Raw genomic sequence first — 21,002 nt, forward strand, 5'->3', positions numbered from 1 at the left:
AGGACCCAGGTCCCACCACTTGCCTGCCCGCTGGGCTGGGAGGTCCACCGAAGGGTTCGGACTCAGACCCACTGCCTGCAGGACAGCGCTGCCGCCCGACAATTCCCACACACCCTTCACAACCACAGCTCAAATCCACCGGCTTTATTTTTTTCTTAAAAAAAAAGAAAAAAGGAAAAAAACCAACCAAACAGCAACAGGGCCGCGGCCCAGCTCCCTCGGGCTCGGGGCATGCATCTCAGCGGGCAAGCCTGTTCCTCCCGCGGCCGTGGTCTGGGCACACCACCAGCTGCGGGAGGCGCCAGCGTGGAGCAGAGTGAAAGGAAGTCCGGGCGGGGCGAGAGCCAGCAGGTCTGAACATAAAGTGCACGGCAAGGGCTTCCCGCCTGGCCGCGGGCCGCCATGCGTCCTCCTCCTCCGGCCAGGGGAAGGGGCCCAGCACATGGCTGCAGAGTCATCAAGAGGTCGTGTCTGCTGGCCGTGAGGGAAAGGCCAGACCCCAGACCCTGCAGTCCCCCAGCCACAGCCCTCCAAGGCCCGTGGCTTCCCGAGGGGCAGTCAGCAAGGAGGGTATGGCGGTGGCCTTCCTGGGCAGCAGGCGTGGGCCAGCAGTCGGCGGGAAGACTGAGGACCTGGGCCGCGGCACCTGGCTGGGGCTCCTTGAGACGGACTGCAGACGGAAGACACGGGTCACTCCTGGGCCAGCAAACAGGTTCTGCGTCCCAGGGGGCAGGCCCCACCCCGATATCAGGGCGGGGAAACTGAGGCCTGCTCATACAGGGCTGTCAGACATCCAGAGAGACCAGGAAGGGCAGTGCCGACTCCTGGGGTCACCCTGTCGTTCACGCGCTGCCCAGCGGAGTCGCGTACCAGCCTCCACAGAGGAAGCCGGGGTCCCAGCCCTCCGAGCTGGTTCTAATGCCGGCAGGTAAGCACCGCAGGGCCACTGCGGCGGCGAGCAGCTCCCCCCGAGAGCGCACCCCGCCTGCAACCTGAGCAGCCTCTCCCGCTCCCCTGTGGCACGATTTCCCACCACACACACCTCAGACTCGGGCAGGCAGAGGCGGGAACGGGAAGCGGAGGGTGGCGGGGCAGCCACCAGGATCACGCCTGGGCCAAACTGTAGCCATCCCCCCCTCCCTCCCTCCCACCCACCCACCCACCCACCCACAGTGCCTCCTATGCCGCAGGGTGGAGTCCAGCATCGCCAGGGGCTGGCAGGACAGGCTGCCAGCCGGAGGGACCTCCTCCTGCACGCGGGAGTGGCTGCCCCAGCTCCAGCTGCCTGGCCAGGGTCCAGACGGCCGTGGGTCGGACTGACAGAACTGGGAAGGCAGACCCGGAGGCCCCGGCCAGCAGCGGCCGCAGCGGTGTCGGAGCGGCGGGAGCCTGAGCACGGTCCCCCCCACCCCAGCCAGAGCCTGAGCACGGTCCCCACCCCACCACGGCCCCGCGTGACCCACCTGCGGGTGCCGCCCTCATTGCTGCTTGCAGGCCGACAGCCGGCGGATCTTGCTGCCGGCGGAGCAGGCCTTGCGGGCGGGGTTGGAGGCAGCGCTGGCCCGGCGCTCGGCCCTGGATCTGGTGCCCAGCGGCGCCGACTCGGTGCCGTTGGCGCACAGCACTTTGGGTAGGCCCCGGCTCTGCCCGTTCTGCCCAGACTCCTCCTCTGGGACCTGTCCTAGGAGGGAGAGGGCGAGTGTGGGCTGACGGGAGCCGGAGACGGACAACCTGTGCCCCCCGCCCCGCCCCGCCCCAACCCCCAGGCCTGGGTCCTCTCCAGCCAGCCAGCCCAGGCCCCTCTACCACCTGCCCCCCTGCCCGCCCAGCTCATCCAGCTAGAAAAATAAATGCCCTCGGAGTCGGCCAGCCAAGGGGGGTGCCCAGCCCTCGCTCACCTGCCTGCCCCTGTGCGAACCGGGTTTCTGCACTCAGGAGGGCCTGGCCTGCCCCGCTCACCCTCCACCCCAGCACATGGTGGAGGACCAGGGTCCCGGGGCACAGGGCCCTACGCTGGGCCGGCTCACCTGTGTGGAGGCCAGGCCTCACTGGGCCCTGTGGGGCTGAGAGGAGCTGGGCTCAGGCCAGGCAGGCAACACTCATCCTTCCCCTTGAGGCCAGCCTCCGCTCCCCATACTGGGCACAGGCCGAAGAGATCAGAGCCAGGGGCCTGCTGTGTCCCTACTCGCTACCAGGCAGCACCGGCCCTTGCTGGCGTCCGGGGGGCGGTCACAAGCCTGGAGCCGCTCGACTGCCTCCCTCCTGTGCTCTGAGGAGGAGGACACCCAGGAGGAGGGCACCCAGCCGACCTGCCAGGGCCCCCAGAGCTCATTCAGCGCACGTGGAAAATCGGCCTCTTGCCCACACCCCACCCTCCCCGGACTCGGGTGGGAAGCTGCCCTCAGCCGCCTCCAGTCCACCCCTTTGCCAGCACAGAGCCCCCTCTAGGCCAAAGGTCCCCACTATCTGACTCAGCAGCTTCTGGAACTTGCCATGAGCCACCCCTATGCACCCAGGAGGCATCCTAGATCAGAGCTCGTCACTGTTGACAGGTTTCTGCCAGGGAGAAGCCTTGTGTGGGGTCAAGAGCCCCGCTGCGACAGGGAAGGGGCTCCGCAGGCACCGAGCCCCGCCGCTCCACACAGGCCACCTGGAGCCCAGCTACGGGCACAGCCACTGTGGCTGCGGATCGGGGCAGGGGGGTGGGTACAGGATCCGGCCTCCTGACCCTCAAAGGACTGGCGCATCGCCCACGACCACCCACCTCTGGCCCACGGCCCGGCACCCGGCTTTCAGGGCAGGAGGCAGACCCCCACAGTGAGGACAGTCCCGGGAGACCAAGGCCAAGCAGCTGAAAGCCTCGGAGGGCGACCACAGCACTGGGACCACAGCGAGGAGGGACGAGGCCTCAGCACAGCCACTGTGGACCCACGAGGGCTCCGAGAAAGCGTCAGCGATCCTGGGAGAGGCTCTGCTCCTTCTAGCACGGACAGACGGTCGGGCGTCGGACTCCAACTGGAGAGCCGCTGCGACATGAGCCCTGCCCAGCCGCGACCGGCAGCTCCTGGCCTCCCACGCACAGTCAGGGGTCCGGCAGGGGTCTGGGCATGTGGCAGAGTGCTCGCCCCGCCTTGCTGAGACAGCACATGGCCGCCAGCGAGGGCCGCTCCCAAGGCCCCGACACGAGAGCCCCGCACCTCTGAGAGGCAGGACGGCTCTTTACCGTTCTACAGAGGACCTCTCCAAGGCCACAGACACCAAGCACGCATCACCTCCTGGGACTCTACTGGGTTCCTGCTGAGCCAAAGCCACTGCCACTTGGGGTGCAGCTCTCCAGAACGGACATCTCAGACCCCTAAGCATGCCCCCTGCTCAGGTGGGATGCCTGAACCCCACCCCAGCTCTGCCAGGAAAACAGCTCTGGGCCCCCATCATTACTGCCTAGTGGGGCGTCCCCAGGGGCCCCACCCACCACACAGGCCACCCCCGCACACCGGGTTTGTCTACAACAAAAATCTAACATTTGGCAAACGAGCCAGAGAAAGGCAGAAAAGGGAGACAAGCGTCGCCCGCACAGGCACAGCGGGGCAAACCTTTATGATGGGAGCCTGCGAAACCAGCCCCAGAACGCAACGGTGAACACTGGGGGAGGGGCGGCTGCCCTGGCCGCCCTCAGACACCTGGGCAGGGTCAGGGAGGGTCGGTGGCCAGGCACCCAGGCCTGGCCTCTCCGGCACCGGCTGGCACTGCGGGGGGCATCGCTACACTATGGCCTCGAGCCCTTCTGCGCCCCTGGCCTCAGCTTCCTCTCCAGAAAGGTCTGAGCACTGGCTCTTCTGCGTGCCTCGCTCCTCTCTAAGCCCTGCCTCGGACGCCTCCTCGCCACCTGGGGAAGCAAGGCGACACGCATCAGGGTGGGCGGCCCGGTGCCAGGAGGGCCACTGGACCCTCTCAGGCCCGTCCGAGGGGCTGCCCCCACTCACCACCTGGCAGGATGTGCTGTGCACTCCCCAGAACACAGGAGAACGCCCCGGGGGGCCTCTGCCCTCCAGGATCCCCACCGGCCTCCGGGGGAGGCACGGCCACACCCCCAGGGCCGTCTGTGCCCGCCGGGGACACCGGGGACGTGCGCTCTGCCGCGGAGGCAGGTGACACGGAGGCCAGGCCCTGAGGCGGCGGCGGCGGCCGCACTCACCGGGCACCGTGAAGTCCTGAGTGTAGATGATGTCATCCTCGATATCGAACAGGCTCTCGTCGCCGTTGTCGTCGGCACAGCCGTGCAGGTCCTCCAGGTAGGGCACCACAGTCATGCCGCGCCAGCGGTCCTTGCCCTCCGCGCTCGGCGGGATGGGCACCGGCTCCTCGGCCGGCGCGTGCTTCTTCCGGAACCAGCTGTAGGAGTCCGCGCGTCAGGACAGCCCGGAGGCTCACCCAGCTCCCTGTGCCGCTCGTGCCCTCGGGACAGGGCACCTGTCAACCTCCGGGCCCACCCCTAAAATCTGTATGGGGGGCGGGGCGGGCAGGAGACTGAGGGCCAGGAACACCCCTGTAACCCCAGACCCCCAGCACCCACCCATGCTCACCCAGAACCTCCCCGTCTATGCCCCGAGGACGCCGACCCCACCGCGGGGCCGCGCAGGCGCTCACCTGTGCTGCCTGATCTGCTGAATAGAGAACCTCCGGGCCGGCTCGTACTCCAGCATCCCTGGCGGGACAGCAGTGGCCGCGGGGTCAGCGCTGGGCACGGGACCCCCCCCCCCCCCGCCACCTCAGCCACTGCGCAGACGACAGCCCCGGGAGGAAGGGCCGCTGGCGTGTGCGAGTGGAGCTCCGGCTCGGGGTGCTGCCGGCCCCTCCCACCGCGGTCCCCCCGGCCTCCACCGGCAGGGCTGAGCCGGGCGAGGGGCACAGACGCAGAGTCCGCGGCTGCGTGAGGACGAGCGGCCCCAGGAGGCGGCCCGGTGGGGAGCGGCAAAGCCACAGGCAGCGCCAGCGCTCGGGAGAGAGCCAAGGGGCGGCAGGTGCTTTTCAGGACGCCAGAGGGAAGCGGACAGTCCTCTCCCAGGGCCGCGCAGCCTGTGCGCACGCAGGCCTCGCTCCCGCAGGGGCCCCCGGGCCGGGGCAGGGCCCACCCGAGCCCACCGCTTCCGCTTCCGGCTTCCCCAGAGCGGGCGGCAGGAGCTTCTCGAGCGCGGCCGGAGGAGGGGTGGGGGCCCAGTTCTGAGAGCCCGGCACGGCACCCACGAGGAGGGCAGCCCTGTTCTCGGGCCACGGGCGGCGACTGGGACGGCTGGGGACTCCGAACCCTGAAGGTCTGAGTGGGGCCGAAGAGGAGGCGAGACCATGGGTCACGGCCCCCGTGCTCAGGGGCAGGAGAGGACCAGACCTCAGGACCAAGACGGTGCTCTAGGAGACACTGGGAGCCACCCCACCAGTCCTGGCTATGGGAAGAGCCTCCAGGGCACGCACCCCCAGCGCAAAGCTTGGGTGCAGGCAGGCTTGGGTGCAGGGGGATGAGTGGACCAACAGCCCTGGCCACCTTGGCCTTGGGTCCAATGAGGTGGAGGGGGAAGGGATGAGGCGGCCCCGCCTGGATCCGCGCAGGGGCACCCTGAGGCCCTCGGCCATCTAGATCACCGGCCTTCCTGAGCACTGAGGAGGTGAGGGCAGTCGTGGGGCGAGCAGATTCCTCTCAGGGACGCTCCACCCCGCCCGGGCCTGCCCCTGTGGCCCTCCAGGCAGTGATCCCTAGCGCCTCGCCCTGGGCCGGGAGGGCGGTGGGGGAGGTCAGAGGCCTGTGCTCTGGGCGCACTCGAGGACAGGGACAGCTGACGTCCCAACCCTTCCACAGAGCGTGCCCGAGAACTTCCACCAACTTGACGGGAGGGAGAAGGCTAGGTCTGAGCAGCGGGAGGGCTGCACCCACCCGGCCATCTTTCGGGGTCCCAGGGGAGAAATGGGGAGCTGCCTGTGTGCCCAGGGCCGGAGTCCAGCCGCTGCTGGTCAGCAGCCCAGCTTGGGCTCTACTTCACTCACAGCAAAACGTAAAAACCAGCCTGACTCTGTTCTAGAAAACTCTCAAGCGCCTCCAGGGTCACGGGAACCTACTGTCCCGACCGTCAGCTACATGCGGTCTAGGAAGGGACGAAGGCTCCAACCGGAGGCAGCATCTCCGCGAGCACAGGAACCGGGGACAAGTGGGGGCGAGGGTCCGCACGTGACAGGCCAATCAGGCTCCAGCCCAGGGTCAGGACGCAGACGTCGCCCACCCACCCCCTCCCAAGCAGCCGCATCCGGCGGCCCAACCCCGACAGACCCGGCCGTGGCCACTCGGGCGCCACCCGCTGCATGGCCTGGGCTGCGCAGGAAGCCACCCAGGGACTCCGCAGCCGCGGTGGGGTGGGGGGCACCTAGGGTACCGGCTGCTATGTTCCTCTGGGGGGTAGAGGTCGGAAGAGGCAGGAACAAAAGGCCCAAAGCAGCTGTAAGCAGGCTCCAGCCTCAGCCGCTGTCCGCTACCCGCGCCCATTCCCTGGAGGGGCTGCTGAGAGGGGACCCAGAGGCCCCCAGGGGTCAGCACAGCACGCCCAGGACCCCCATCACCCCCGGCAGCCTGCTCCCAACCCCTCCAGCCCCACTGGTGCCGTCCCGGGGGCCTCACCTCTCAGCAAGTCCGAGAGTGGGGGTCCGCAGTCACCCGGGATCGTGTAGTCCCCCTTCCCGATGTTCTCAAACAACTTGTAGATGTTGTCCCCCTCAAACGGGTACAGGCCTGTCGTGATGTTATAGCTTCGCCCCCAACGGGAAGGAGAGAGGCCGGTCAGTCAGGGCTCCTCCTGCAGTGCTGGCCGGGACCCAGCCTGGCACAGGAGCCTTGAAGCTCCCTCACCCGTGGGGCCCCACGCTGGGCGGCGGGAATGTTTGGAAGAGACGGCGGCGCAGGCTATAGCACTCGGGCGGGCTACCCAAACCCACTGCGAGATACATCTCACAAGGGGGGCTCTTGTGGTATGTGAATGCTCGCTCGATCAGGACATAAAACGGGTCGCCTGGGCGGCTCAGCTGGTTACTTGCCCAACAACTGACCTCACCCCGAGGTCCCGATCTCTGGGTTGAGTTCAAGCCCCGCGCTGCGCCCCGCAATGCCCAGCGTGGAGCCTACAACCAGTCAAATAAAAACAAAATAAAATGGAGGCCTGTGCTGGCCAGAAGCTGCCCTACAAGGGGTGCAGGAGGGAAGGTTCTGGGCTGCGCTGGTCAGTGCTGGGCTTGGCTGGCACATCTCTGCAGCCCACACTCCACTCAGGACGAGGGTTCCAGCGAGCCCTGCAACCCAGTCAGCTCTGGCGCGTGCTCAGGGCTGTGCACCGTGGACAGGAGGGCAGAACCCGGGTGGGGGCCTCGCAGCTGGCTGGGCAGCACTGCAACCTGCTCCCGGAAGCCAGCAGGAAGAAGACGGGGAAGCGCCCTGAGCGCGAGGCGGGAGGCCGGGTACGGCCCAAGGACGGCCAGTGTGTGCCCCCACATCAGGTCTCTGACCCTGAGGACCCCACAAGATGGGAAGGAGCCCCATCTGCTCCTACCCGCGGGGGCCCCCACTCCTGGCCCCACAGCCTCTCTGGCACTCTGGCCACCCCAGTGTACCCGGGAATGGTATCTGGGGAACCCATTAAGAGGGGCAGGTTCTAGAAGCCTGGAGCCCAAACACGGTTCCTGAGTCCTTGGTGGGTAAAGGAAGGACCCCGGGACAGGGAAGCAGAGCAGGGGGACCCAGGCCCCTGGGCACTTACAGAGTGACCCCAGCCGACCAGATGTCCACCTTAAACCCGGAGAAGGTGTCCAGGCCATTGGCAATCTCTGGGGGCTGGAACGCCGGGGAGCCCTGGCTCGTCCTGCACGTGTCGTCCTCAGCAAAAGGGTGCAGGGCCTGCGGCAACAGCGCGGCCCTCAGCAAGCGGCCCTCGGGCCCCCGCCCCCGCCCCCCCGCGGGAGGGACACTACCTCGGCCACACCCAGGTCGGAGATCTTGAGCGTGCCGCTGGTGGTGAGCAGCAGGTTGCCTGGCTTGATGTCCTTGTGCACGATGCCCTGGCTGTGCAGGTACTCCAGGCCGTCCACCAGCTGGCAGAAGTACCTGCGGGGGGCGGGACTCCGTAACTGGCCCCGCCCAGAGCCCCCGGCCCGGCCTGGCTACTACCGCCCCTGGGGTGCGCCTGCCAGGGCCAAAGGCAGGACATTGTGGCTCGGCAGTCCCTGCAGCCGGGTCAACGGGAAGGACAGGCCAGGCAGCCCGGCCAGGCGACTGCCGCCCCAAAGGCTGATGCAGCCCTCTGACCCGAGCCTCCCAGGGAAGGTAGAGGAGGGCTCCCCGGCCCCCAGCTGCTCCCCAAGCCAGCCAGCCTTTCTTCCTGCTCCCTACGAGCCCAAGGGCCGTGCCCTGTCCTCCACAATCAGTCCGCCCTCTATGTGACCGTGTCGCCTCCCTGGAACTGCCCCCTGGGGCCAGGGACACGTGACCCCGGGAGGGCCAGCTGGCCTGTGGCAGCTCCATCCTCATCGGGGACATCTCAGGGACCGAGGGGTCTCCAAGCCCGAGGCAGCGGGCGCGCCCGGGTGGGCAGCTGGCGAAGGGGCTGCTGCCCCGTGGCCGGGCTGGGTGGGCTGCACACGGAGCTCCCAAGGCTGAGGCGGAACACACACCAGAGCGTTTGTCACACGGACGACACAACACCTGACCCAGGACCGCCGGGGGGCGGGGGGGGTGTGCGGTCAGTTAACTGTACCACTCTTGGTTTCGGCTCAAGCCGTGATCTCGGGGGCCTGAGACGAGCCGTTGGGAGCTGAGCCCCGCAGGGAGTCCGCTGGATGTCCTCCCCCTCCGCCCCCCACCCACCGACCCGCGCGCGCTCTGGGTCCCCACCACGCTTCCGCGCTCTCTCGGAAAAGGAAATGAAAGAGCGTGCGGCTTGATCTCGGGCCGGACCCCCGGACAGGCCCGCAGCAGGCACTCACCCGTGGGCCTGGCACACGGGGAAGCGCTTCTCGGGCACGCTGTCCAGCATCTCCTGCATGCCGCACACACAGTACTCCATCACCATATACGTGCGGCGCTAAGGAAGACGCCCGCACGCAGGGCCCGGGGAGGAGGAGGACCCCGACGCTTCCGGGGGCTGCGTTAACAGAGGCAAGCAGGAGCCCCCGAAGACAGCGAGAAAGACGGCAGGGGTGACAGCGTCTATAGGGCAACTCTGCCCTCCCGCTGACCCGCCCGGGGTCACCTCGTAGAGGCCAGTCGCTGCCTCGTCTGGGCTCGGCGCCCTGGACCCACAAGGAGGCCTCCCCAGGGATTCAACAGCCTGAGGAGCTCCACCCGCCCGAAGCCCAGGGGGAGGTGAGGAGACACAGCCTGCAGGACAGAAAGGAGGGGTCACCGGGCCACACAGGAAGGGGCCAAGTGTCTCAGGCCAGCTGGAGAGGAGGACAAAGCCCCCACTGTGTCCCCAGCAGGGGTGGCCCTGAGAGCAAGCTGGAGGGGAGCCGTGGGCTGCACACCCCATCACCCCGTGCCCAGCACTTCTGTGGGAAGACACCTGTCCCCCAATGAGACCTAGGGCCCCCACAGGCCTGCTCCCGAGACCTGGAGCTGCCCAGGGCCTCACCCCCCAGAAGAAATGGGGCCCATGCCCAGAAGGGAAAGGGCAGAGGCCGAGGACACTCCCACAGAAGCACTCCTGCAGAATGACACACCGAGTTCTACCCGCACCGAGGGGCCCTGGATGCCAGAGGCAAGGAGGGGCCCCCAAGCTCAGAGCCACCCGGGCCCGGCACTCCCACTCCCGGGCACAGGGTCACGCGAGGGCTCAGCAGCCACACAAGTAAGGGAGCTCTGAGACACTGCGGGGGCCCCGCAGATGACCCAAGGGCTTTACGGTCCACGCCCTGTGGCACCAGCTGCTGCTGCCTTCGGGGCCCCCAGCCGGAGTCACAAAGGGGCGGCTTCAGGGTCAGGAAGACGGTGCTCGAGGCCCACCCCTGCCCCCCCAGCACAGCGGCCACAAGGATATATTTTTTGCTTCTCTTCATTGTATAGCACGTCCACCAGCTGGATGACGTTTTTGTGCCGTAATCTCCTCAGAAGTTGGATTTCCCTGAGGACAAAAAACAGGCATGAGCAGGCCCACCAGTGAGCACGGCTCGGCCCGCGCCCTCGGCGGGGGAGGAAGAGCGAGCCTGCCGTCCGGGCGCCGTGCGGAGGACACAGCGGGCTCCGAGCCGCGTGGGCGCCGGGAGGGCCGAGCTCTCCTGCGTCCCTCCGACCGCGCAGTCCCTCCCGCGACAGCAACAGGGGCTCCCCCCGAGTCTGCGGCTTCAACAGGGACAACCCCATCCGGAAGCTTTCTGAACATTTTAACGGAACGGTCCTTCCGCATGAGGGACGGCAGGGTGCGGCACAGGGACGGCGGGTCCAGTGCGGAGCGGGCACCTTCTGTGTGCCACGGCCGCGGCTCGGCTCCCCGGCCACCCAGCATCCCTTCCGTGCCTCCCCGGAGGAACGAAGCCCCAGGCACCGCGCCACGGCTGGACCGGCTCCGTGAGGACCCCCTTCCTCTCCCCTGCGCCCCACAGCCCTGCGGAAGGATGGAGAACCCTTCTCCCGAGAGCCCCGGAGACCTCCGCCGCTCCAGTCCCGGCGTGGGGAGAAAGCGGCTGCACCGGCCCCGCCAGGAGGGACACCAAGGCACAGCCATCCGCCTGGCGCCAGCCTCGCCCACAGGCCCGTGCCAGCGCCGGCTGCTCTGCAGATGGTGCTTCACCTCTCCGGGCTCTGGGCAGGCGCTGGGGGCGGGTGCGGCCGAGCGACCAGCCGACTCGGCAATCCCATGCGAGTGTGCCTGTGCACACCGGAGCACGTCCCGCGGAAAGCCCTATGAGCGCGCTCGAGGCAACACGAGCCAGGGACCCGACGCGGGAACAGCCCCAGGGCTCGGCACCGGGTGGACAGACCAACAGTGTGTCCACCACGCACAGGAGCGTCCTTCTGCCACGAGCAGGGCGAGGCCCCCATGCGCCGCCCCCGGACGGCCCCGAGCCCACGACGCGCAGGGAGGGAACCAGACGCAGGAGACCACACGGGGTGTGAGTCCGCGCGTGTGACGCGTCCCGACCAGGCTCCTCCACGGACAGGAAGGGGGCTTGTGGGGGCCGGGGGCAGGAGTGGAGAGTGACCGCTGATGGGGAAAGGGTTGCCTTTGGGGAGATGGCATATTCTGGAATACGATAAAGGGGACCCCTGGGGATACACTAAGTGCCACCAAACTGTGTGACTATGAACATCTCGATGAAGTTCTTTTAAAACTCCTCAGCTGGCCGCCCTAGCTGGGACCTAAGAATAGCTCCTCAGGGACTCGGGTCCCATCCGGCCCGCTGTCCAGGCTCAGGGAGAAGGCTGCCTCTTCCAGGAGGCCCTTGCTGACAGCCTCCCCCGCCCAGTGCATGAATCCTGTGCCCCGCACCCCGGGTGCAGGCCCTCTGTAGGGCCCTGGAGCCCACAAACACCCGGCAGCCACCGCCACAGAGCCGCAAGGGCCCCAGAAAGGGCATCCGTGCACGGCACCCACCCCAGACGGGAGACCCCAGGCCCAGAGCCCAGGAGGCCATCGACTCGCAGAACGCAGCACAGCCTCTCGGCCACTGTCCCCCAGACCCGCCGACAGAAGCCTGTGCCCACCCCCACCAGAGCGCTCCAGGTGAGACAAGAGTTCTACCCTGGTTTTCCCGGGTTCTTAGATGGCGCCCTAGCCATCGGGCTCCAGAGGTCCTGGGACACTGCACGCGCTTCACGACACACGCTGAGTGGGGGCGACTCACAGGCGCTGGGGTCGCCCTGGTTTGTACCCTCTGACCCCGGGGATTTACTCTCGTGCCCGGCGTGAGCAGGGACCAGACTCAATCTTTTTTCCCAATAATTAATGCAGGGTTTGTCCCCCTTGGCCCCGCTGACATTCTGGGCAGGTCCGTCTCTGTGGGAGTGCCCCAGCACTGTGTGGGGGGGTGGTCAGCGGCATGCCTGGCCCCCACGTCCTCGGCGGCAGGAGCACCCCAGTCCTGCCGACCACAGACGAACCCAGACCCACCCGCTGTCCTCGGGAGCAGGACCACGTCAGGTGAAAGCTCTGTGTAAGGGACCCAGAAGGTCCCTGACGGCCTGGCGCCAACCCTCGAGCCCCGGAGCCAGTGCAGGGGTCCCTGGAAGCCAGGCCCCACCTGCCTCCCCCGCCCCTCCCCACCCGGCCCTGACTCTCGCGCCCGGGGCTCAGAAGCTCCGTTTCCATCTGACCAATGCGTGGTGGCAGCGACACCCACTTCTGCGACGCGGTGCCCCGTCAGCCCCCCCGGCCCGCGGGCTTCAGGGCCACCGCCACGTGCACCCGGCGCGCATGCAGAGCGGCTCGTCTCAGAGGCCATCGTCCGGCCCCTGCCGCCCACCCAGGCAGACCGACACCCCCTGAACCACCTGGTCAGCGGCCAGGCCTGGGAGGCAGCCGCGGGGGCACCTGTCCAGGGTCTGCAGCCAGGGTGGAGGCAGCAGAGGCCCGGGAGCGCCTCACAGACGCTGGGCTCGCCCTGGTTTGTACCCCCAGACGAGAGGGGCATCCATGAAGGACGCAAGCTAGTTAGCAAGCCCTGCGGGGCCAGTGGGAACGGAGGGGTCGGCCACGGAGACAGGCCCCAGCTCCTCCAAGCTCCAGCTTCCTGGGACTGCATACGGGGCTGGGAACCATCAGGGCGGACCCCGGCGCTGGAACGAGATTCCCCGACACACTGGGGCAGCTCCGGTCAGCGGATGCAGCCTGGGGAGCCAGGGGCTTCCTCGAGCCGTCCACACCAGCCTCCCCAGTGCGGCGGAGACTCCCTCAGGACCCTTCTCCTCTCCATCCAGAGACGTCCCCGCGGGTGTGCACGACACAGACTAACCCCACGAGCTGACGGCGCCGGCCGGCTCCATCTGCAGCACGGGACGGCCCGTCGGCGAGCTGAGCTCAGGCCCTGCTGGTGCGGCGCGTACTTGAGACTAAAGTAACATAAAAATCGCAAGAATAAAACTAAAATCACCTGTGCTGGGACAGGGAGGCCTTTCCTCTTTGCAGCCGAGCGGCAGCCACCGTGGGGGCAGGTGCCGAGGAAGCGGGGCCCCCCGGCCTCCGGTGACCGGCCGGCTCCCGCCCGGTAAGAGGCCAGCCCACGGCTCCGCTCTCTCTTCTGGCTCCAGCCCCCCCAGACCGTGCCTCCCCCTCGCCCTCGGCCGACAGGGGAACCACCGCCGTGTCAGAGTCCCTCTTCTGGGACGAGCTCACGTCACACACTCCACGAAGCAGAGGGCAGCGCCCTCTCCTCTGCGAGGAAACCGCTGTCCACTCCGGCCCCGACGCCCGTAAGGCGCCCGTAAAGCGCGCTCTTCGTAGAAACAGACAAGGCCGGGCCGGCCCGCCACGGGGGCTGCCCGCTCGTCGGCTCACCGGGGTCACGCCAGCCCCCTTCGCCAGGCCGGGAGCGGGCGGACACGACGGCCGACCCCACAGGAGGGGCCGTGGGAGCCACGGAGCTTCCCCGGAGACCCCGCGGGAAGGGGGGCGCCCCGCCATGCGGCCAGCGCCTCGAGTCCCAGCGTTCCCTACGAGGGACAGCTCGGGACCGAGGCCAAAAAGAAACGACGCGTAAAGAGAAAGGCAAAGCGGGCAGCTCGGCCAGGGTGAAGTGAGGCACAGGAGGCGGTGCCTCCCGCCCGCGCCCCCCGCACCCCGGGGCTCCGCACTGTGCTCACTCGCCCTGCCCCCGCCCCCGCTGCCGCCCAGAACCTTCCCTGGGGTTGGTGCCGGACCCAAGTGGGCTGCTTTTGAGTTCACTGTTGATGAAGCAGAAGAAAAACTGAATGAGGCTCACGAAGCCGTGCAAACTCCGAGAACCACCACGTAGCTGCCTCCGAGGCCGGCCCCGGACAGAACACCCAGGGGCCACGGCCACTGCCTTGAGACGCATCAGCTCCACACAGCCCAGAATGAGACGGAGCCGCCGAGCGAACCCCCGTCACTCCCCTCCGCACAGAGACGGGCCAGGGGCCAATGGCCCTGCCAGAGGGACACTGAGCAAGACCCCCCCCTCACCTCCCAGCCCCTCTGCTGATGCTTCTAAAAATATGACCAGAGACCCCAGAGGTCCAGGGAGGAGACGAAAGCAAGGGAAACTGCTAGAAGCAGAGCTCACTGCGCACACGTGCCCGCACGTCCCCAGCAGCACAAACCGTAAAAGGCATCAAGTGGACTCAGCGCCAAGACCCATGGGGCTGGACGGACAACAGGACGCGTCCCCACGCGCGGGAGTGTCCCCGGCCCCGGCAGGAGCGAGGAGCGCCCACGCGCGGCCCCAGGGGCGGACCGAGCCCACAGCGCCCAGGCAGACACAGGAGGCCCCGCCAGGTGTGAGTCCACGCGGGGACACGCCCAGAGCAGGCTCCTCCGAGGCCGGGAAGGGCCTTGCAGGGGCCGGGGAGGGCGAGCCGGCTGACGGGTGGGGGCTGCCTGCTGGGGACGGGACGCAGAGTGGATTCTCAGCCGCGTGCGCGGCACTGCCAAGTGCCTCAACGCGAGGGTCACGTACCGGCGAGGCTGTCGCAAGCACGAACCAGAGCTCGGCCACGCGGCGGCTCTGGGATAGAGGGCAGCTCTGGCAGCGTTGCACACGCTCCCGGGATGGCACACGTCCCTACGGCCCCCAGAGCCCGGGGTGGCCGGGGGCCTCCCGCATTTCAGAAACAAGACCCCCCGCCCCGAAAGGCCAGACATCAAGGAGGCCGCCAGGACCTTCACGGTGGGGGAGCGGCCTGGCCCTCCTGCGGTCACCTCTGGCGGCTGGCCAGCCAGCCCGAGCTCACAGTGGAACCCTTCCCGATACGGGGCGGGGGAGGGACACATGCCCACTTGGGACAAGAACAAGAGCCAACAAAGCTCAGAGCTCTGAGCGGGGACACGCTAAAATTCCGACCACTCACTCCACAGACCCACTCCGCCACTCACCACAAGACAGTCCTGGCCTCACTGAGGCCCCCGCCCGGCCACTGGCATCTGCTCAGAGCTGCCGCCACATCTGCCAGGGACTGGGAGGGCCAGGTGCTCCTGGGGGTCACTCCAGATGCAGAAGCCGCTGGACGAGACCGGCTGGGAAGGCTGGAGGGAGCAGCAGTCTGGACGCAGCTTCTCAAACATGCACACGCTCCTCCTGACCCAAACCTCCGCTTGTGGGGACATGCCCTTCAAACACCCTCGCACTTCTTACGGGACCATGACATAAAGTAACCCACCTCCAGCGCAGAGCCACCAGCACAGGGTGGGTCAGAGCTGGCCACAGAGCCCCGCCACCGCCAAGGCCACCAGGACGCCTGATCTCAGAAAAGCAGCCTGGCTCAGGCAGAAGGACAGGGCTCCGAGGGACCATGGCCTGATGGCCAACGGTGATGGCCCCTGTGCCCATTGCACAGGCAGCAGCAAGCGATTTCTATCCCCCAAACAGTCGATGGAAGATAAAGCCCCACGGAGAGCGTCCCGGCATCCAGGGCACTCTGCGGAGCGAGCCGCGGCGTCACGGCCTCGAGGGTCCGGCTGCACCTGCCGCCCGCAGCCGCCCTCCCGCACAGACGCCCGGCAGGCGGCCTGCACAGCCGAAGCCACCGCCACCTGCCCCCCGACCGGCACCAGCCCGGGTGCCTCTCCCTGCATGAAACCCCGCCGGCAGGACCCACAGCCACAGGTCACTCTCGCTGCCCCCAGGGAGAGGAAGACCCCACTCACATCCTCTCCCAACATTCACGGGGCCAGTGCATGTGACTCTACAGCCTCTCAGAAAAACAGGTACGAGCAATTTTCTAAAAACTACGAAGGATAAAAATATAATAATAAAAATGATAGGGAAGGGCGCCTGGGTGGCTCGGAGGGTTAAAGCCTCTGCCTTCGGCTCGGGTCATGCTCGGGTCCTGGGATCAAGTCCCACATCGGGCTCTCTGCTCTGCGGGGAGCCTGCTTCCTCCCTCTCTGCCTGCCTCTGCCTGCTTGCGATCTCTGTCAAATCGATAAATAAAATCTTTTAATTAAAAAAAAAAATTAGGGATATATGAAAAGTGCTTGGACAGACCTACAAACACCCAAAAAAGACCGGAGGAAACCTGGCAAGATGGTCAGTTCCAAGACCACGAAAGATTCTTTTTTTTCTTTCACTTGAAGCTTTCTGAAACCTCTTTGCTTTGTAATGAGAACCTACTAGTTTCGAGAGGCGTGAGGGCAGAGGGGGCTAGCACAGGCCCTCGGCAGTCCCAGAGAGGAAACCACACCGAGGGGGATGCCCCGCGCAGCCCCCACTCTGGTCACAGACGTCACTCTTGACGAAGAAAGCTTCTGACTCCTGACACTTGTCTGGAAGGTTCCGGACACTTCGCTTGCAGAAAAGCTACTGGAGTTTATTAAGCCTCTCGGAGACAAAAGAGCCCTTTTTCCGGGCAGCCGGCTGGCAGCAAGGCTGTCCCGGGAGCCCAGACCTCCCCTTGCAAGGACACCCCTTTCTTTCCTATGAGAGCCGGGCCCTGAGCTAATGAAACGGGCCCAACGCCCTGCGGCTGGGACACCTTATGCTCACGGCCAAGCCAGCCGGGGCCCCCCCCGCCACCGCCTCCCAGGCCTCCGTTTCCCCTCAGAGTTTTCCGACGCACACTGCGGGACTGAGCTCCTTGCCGCTCCAACACTGCACACCCCGGTCTCCACAAGCTCCGGGGGCCCTGGCTGAGTGCTCGGGAAGGCCGAGACTGGGACCCCGGTGCTCTCCAACCCTCCGGTCGCCGTCTGGGCATGTGCGTCTCCCACGGAGCACAAGAGAATTCCTGGGGGTGGCAACCGGTCCCCTAACTTGACCTTGTCACACACCTCGTCCCACAACGAGCGCCCTCGCAGGACGCACCTGCCCACCCCGACAACACCCGCCCCCCCGGGGCAGGGGTCCAGAGAGATCCAGGACCCGCTCAACTCTGCGGCTACCCAGTGCCCCAGGACAGCCAGCAAGGTGGGCTTGTGTGCCTCTGAGTGCACATCAGTTGCTGCTGGAATCCAGCCCGAGCCCTTGAACGGGACTCAGGGACTCCGGGAACCTCAGGGTGCTGCTCCCCAGAGCCTGGGGCCTGGGGCCCAGAGCAGCACAGAGCCACGCGGCCAGCCAGACCTCCTGCACGCACACGCACCGCCTCCAACCAGCAGAGTTCAACCACGCAGAAGAGACCAGCAGCCTGCTGCCCAGGCATTATCCGGGATGGGACCTGAGAGGGGCCAGGGGGACAAAGATGGACCCGGAGCCTGGGAGAGGGCTCTGTTTCCAGAGGCAGGACTCAGGAAGCCAGGATACAGGTGCTCACAGCCCCCCCAACCCACAGCCCCCAGAAGCTTCTGACTTCGAAGCCAGCAGCTGGGGGGGGGGGTGGATCCCTGAATCGGGGGGTGAGTACATCGGGGCCCCTGCCCAGTACCACCTCACAGGTAAGAGATGGGCCCCAGGGGACCGGGCCATCCCTGCTTCACGTCCACAGGCTGGGGCACGAAAATCGTCAAGAGGCCTCAACATACCGCCCACCTGCCTTTGGACCGCACTGGCAGACGACGGCTCTGACTGGCCCGGCACCAACGCCGGAGCGGGACCAGCTTCGATTCCCCTCTCTGTCCACCGCGTCGCCACGCCCAGAGCCGAGCCGGCCCGGAGCAAGCGAACAGAGCTGAGCGAACGCTTGAGTGCAGGCTGGGCAGGAAGGAGGGAGGCGAAAGCGGACAGGGGAGCGGCAGTTTCCAGGATGGGGTTGGAGGGAGGGCCAGCAACAGGACGGCCAAGATCGTCCCTCAGTCCTGCCTCAGTCCTGCCGCCCGCAGCCTGGCCCGTTAGATAAACCCCTTCTTGGAAACTGGAGGCTGGGAGGAGGGTGAGCCCAGGCAGGGCGGGGTCCCAGTGGGTGGCAGCCACAAGCAGGGGCGGAAAGCAGCGCGAGTGACTGACACGGGGCTCCCACCGTCCGCGGGGCCGGGGAAGACTCCTGCAGGCGGACGCCCACACCTGTGCGGTGCCTCGGCGCTGGCCCGAGCCTGAAGAAGTTCGGGTAGAAAGTTGGCCAGGAAACAAGCTGATCCCTCTCCCGGGGGGACCAGCCACCTGGGCCTGCAGCCATGGCTGTGTCCAGTGTCACATCCCAAGTGAGCGAGAGAAGGCGAGGTTACCTCCTGCTGACCGACAGGCCAGTGCAAACAATTATTTTTGGCAGCCGCAGGGCTCCCCTCCAACAGGGTAAACAAATCGCATTTCGTGGGCCCTGGCCCTGGTAACAGCTGCCCGCTGCGCGGAAAGCCTGCTGGTGGCGGCCCGGGCTGCACTGGAACACAGATTCCCGGAGCCAAACGAACACTGGCTGGTTCCACTGGGCACAGCTGCGGGGGTGAAGGGGGATGGGGCACACACCCCCAAGTGAAGGAAGGGGACACCGGGCTGCAGCGAGGCGGCCCGCCTCCCTCGGAGTCCTTCAGCATTTCCAGCAACACTTGCCCTGGCAAGCAGCACCCGGGAGGGGGCTGGTCACCTCCAGGCTCTAAGTTAAGGGGGAAGGAAGGAAGGGAGGGAGGAAGAGTAACGCCCAGCCGGCCACACGCTGACCCAGGAAACCCGCGCTTACTTCTTGACGTTGGCCTCCCCGTTGGGGATCCTCCGCAACTTCTTCTTCTTGAGGATCTTGACGGCCCTCCGGCACAGCGTCTCCGAGTCCAGCACCTCCTTCACCTTGCCGTACGACCCCTCTCCCAGGAGGTCTCCCATCAAGTACTTGCCGATGAGCTTGGCCCGCTTGCGCCGCGGCTGGTAGATGACCTCCGTGGAGTCGATGCGGTGAATGAACGTGTCCATGCCCACGGACATCAGCTCCCCCTCCGTAAACATGCCCAGCTGCTGCGGGTCGGCCACATCCATCCTGGACCCGGCCTCCGACTCCCGCCGGCGGCCCTGATCTCCCTTATCGACCGCCCCTGGCGCGCGCGCGTCTTCCTTTTGTCCCCCTACAATTCCCTTCTCAAGAAAAACCCCCAAAACCAAAAACGAAACAAAAAAACAAAACCGAAAAGCCGAAAGTCAACAAAAACGCAAAGGAAAAAAGAAAAAGAAAGAAAGAAGGAAAAAGCAGAAAACGCTTCTTCGGGAAGAAACGATTGTACTCGTCGCGAGTTCAGAGGGCGCGCCTGGCCCGGAGCCCCGGCCCCCGAGGGCGCGGAGCGTCGCAAGTCTGGGTGCCCGTCCGCCTCGCAGCGTCGGGTCGGGCCGGCGCGTCCGCCGGGGCCGTCCGCAGGCCGCTGGGGCTCCCGCGCGCTAGGTCATCCTCCGGGGGCGCACGGCGCGGCGGCCAGAGCGAGTCTTCCCCGGGCCGGGCATTACCTGCGGGCCGCGGCGCGCGCCCACACCGGGCCCCGGGCCGCGCCGCCGAGCTTCGCCGGGCGCCGGGCGCGCTGCCGGGGGCGGCTCCCGGCGGGGTCCGCCGTCCCGGGGGCCCGAGGCCGCGGCAGGCGCCTATCCGGACCGCGCGGCGGGCACCGACGTCCGCCCCCGCCAGCCCCGGCCGCGCGTCGGGGGGCCGGGGGGCTGCCCGGGGCCCTCCCGCCGCGGGGAGCAACTTCCGTCGGAGCCGGCCGCGGCCGCGGCGCCCCCACACCGGCCTGGGACCCCGCAGCGGCCGCCCCCCGCCCCAAACGGCAGCCCGCGCTCGCTCTCGGCCGCGAACGCCGTGCGCCGCGGGCCGCGGGGCGCGGGGCCCCGCAGGGCGCCGGGCGGGCGGGGGGGCGCAGGAAGAAGGCCCGGGCCGGGAGTTCCCGAGGCCGCCGGGGCCCGGACGGCGCGCGCCCCCGCCGCAGCCGCCGCACGTGTGGAGCAGGCGGGGCGGCGCGGAGGCCCAGCCCATGCAAGGCGGCGCGGAGCCGGCCGGCGCCCGCCGCCGCTGCCTCCCGCGCCCCGCCTCAGTCGCGGACACCCCGGGCCGCCTCCCCCTTCCGCGCCCGACACGCCGCCGCCATCTTGTTTACCTCCCGCCCCCGCCCTGCGCCGCCGCGCCGCCGCACGCCCGCCGCGGGACCCGGCCCCCCCGCCGCCGACGTGCCCGCCCGTTGGCTGACCCGGAAGGCCCCGCCCCCGAGGCCCGCCCCGCCGCCAGTGCCGATTGGGCGGTTTGGACCCCGGCGGGCGCCCAAGCAGGACATTGGTTCACTCTCGGCCCCGCCCCGGGGGTGGCCCCAGCTCGGCTCATTGGCCCGCGGAGGCGCCCGTCACGGGGCGGGGGGGAGGGGTTGGCGGGAGGCGGGCGCGGGGAGGCTAGCCCGCGGTGCTGACCTCGGAGAGGCTCGGGTTTGGGGTCGGAGGTCGTGAGCCACAACGGCCGCCGGGGAACGGCTGCGGGGCGGGCAGAGCCCTCGAGGGCCGGGGGCCTTGGTTCGGGGACCCCGGGGGCGCCTGCTGGGGCCGCTGAGCCCAGGCGCCCCTTCCAGGCCAGGTCAAGGGTCAGGAAGGAGCCCCAAGCCAGGGGCGCCGGCCAGGCCGCGGAGCCCGAGCCTGGATGTCGGGTCGGAGCCCTACCGGCCCGCGCGCTGGGCACGGAGATGACCTCAGAGATCAAGAAAGACGTGGCGCGGAGTGGCCGGTTGCAGGCCACAGGCCTCGGCGGAGGCTCCGGGGCCAGAGCCCGCAGGGCAGCTGGCCCGGCGCTGGCAGGCGCTCTGGCTTGGGTCCGCGGGGTGCACGAGCTTTGCCCTCGGTTCCTCCCTTTCTGCTCTGGAGCCGGCGGCCGTCAGGGCCATTATTTCGCCGCAGCAAACCGCTGGTCCTGGGAGAAGCTCCTGGTTGGCTGCGGCCCCAAAATGGGCGCTTTGGGAGCGGACCCCATCAACTCCAGGCGGAGT

The 21,002-nt window shown here is 67.8% G+C and overlaps 1 protein-coding gene across 4 annotated transcripts; it reads right to left on the reverse strand.

The window, feature by feature from the left end:
* Window positions 1-129: 129 nt before the first annotated feature.
* STK11 (serine/threonine kinase 11) lies at window positions 130-19,528 on the reverse strand. Of its 4 annotated transcripts, XM_044254710.1 has the most exons (11): window positions 18,743-19,528; window positions 10,065-10,148; window positions 9,013-9,102; window positions 8,002-8,134; window positions 7,791-7,927; window positions 6,662-6,789; window positions 4,648-4,705; window positions 4,196-4,392; window positions 1,899-2,063; window positions 1,464-1,681; window positions 586-670 (listed from the first exon to the last, which is right to left on the reverse strand). In XM_044254710.1, the coding sequence occupies exons 1-10, from the start codon at window positions 19,030-19,032 to the stop codon at window positions 1,479-1,481; spliced, it is 1,485 nt and encodes a 494-aa protein (XP_044110645.1). In that variant the 5' UTR covers window positions 19,033-19,528; the 3' UTR covers window positions 586-670; window positions 1,464-1,478. The 4 variants fall into 4 exon arrangements, with proteins under 4 accessions (XP_044110644.1, XP_044110645.1, XP_044110646.1 ...); XM_044254709.1 differs by lacking the exon at window positions 1,899-2,063 and having other exon boundaries at window positions 130-670; window positions 1,464-1,676; XM_044254711.1 differs by lacking the exon at window positions 1,899-2,063.
* Window positions 19,529-21,002: the final 1,474 nt, after the last annotated feature.

This window comes from Neovison vison, chromosome 6, assembly GCF_020171115.1.
Source record: "Neovison vison isolate M4711 chromosome 6, ASM_NN_V1, whole genome shotgun sequence".
Taxonomy (NCBI): domain Eukaryota; kingdom Metazoa; phylum Chordata; class Mammalia; order Carnivora; family Mustelidae; genus Neogale; species Neogale vison.

Coding starts and splice junctions, on each gene's coding strand:
- STK11 (XM_044254709.1), bottom strand. CDS start 19,032: ATGGATGTGGCCGACCCGCAGCAGCTGGGCATGTTTACGGAGGGGGAG. Junction 10,149..18,742: donor GGGGAGGCCAACGTCAAGAA/GTAAGCGCGGGT, acceptor TTTTGTCCTCAG/GGAAATCCAACTTCTGAGGA. Junction 4,706..6,661: donor ACTCTCGGACTTGCTGAGAG/GTGAGGCCCCCG, acceptor CTGTCCCGCCAG/GGATGCTGGAGTACGAGCCG.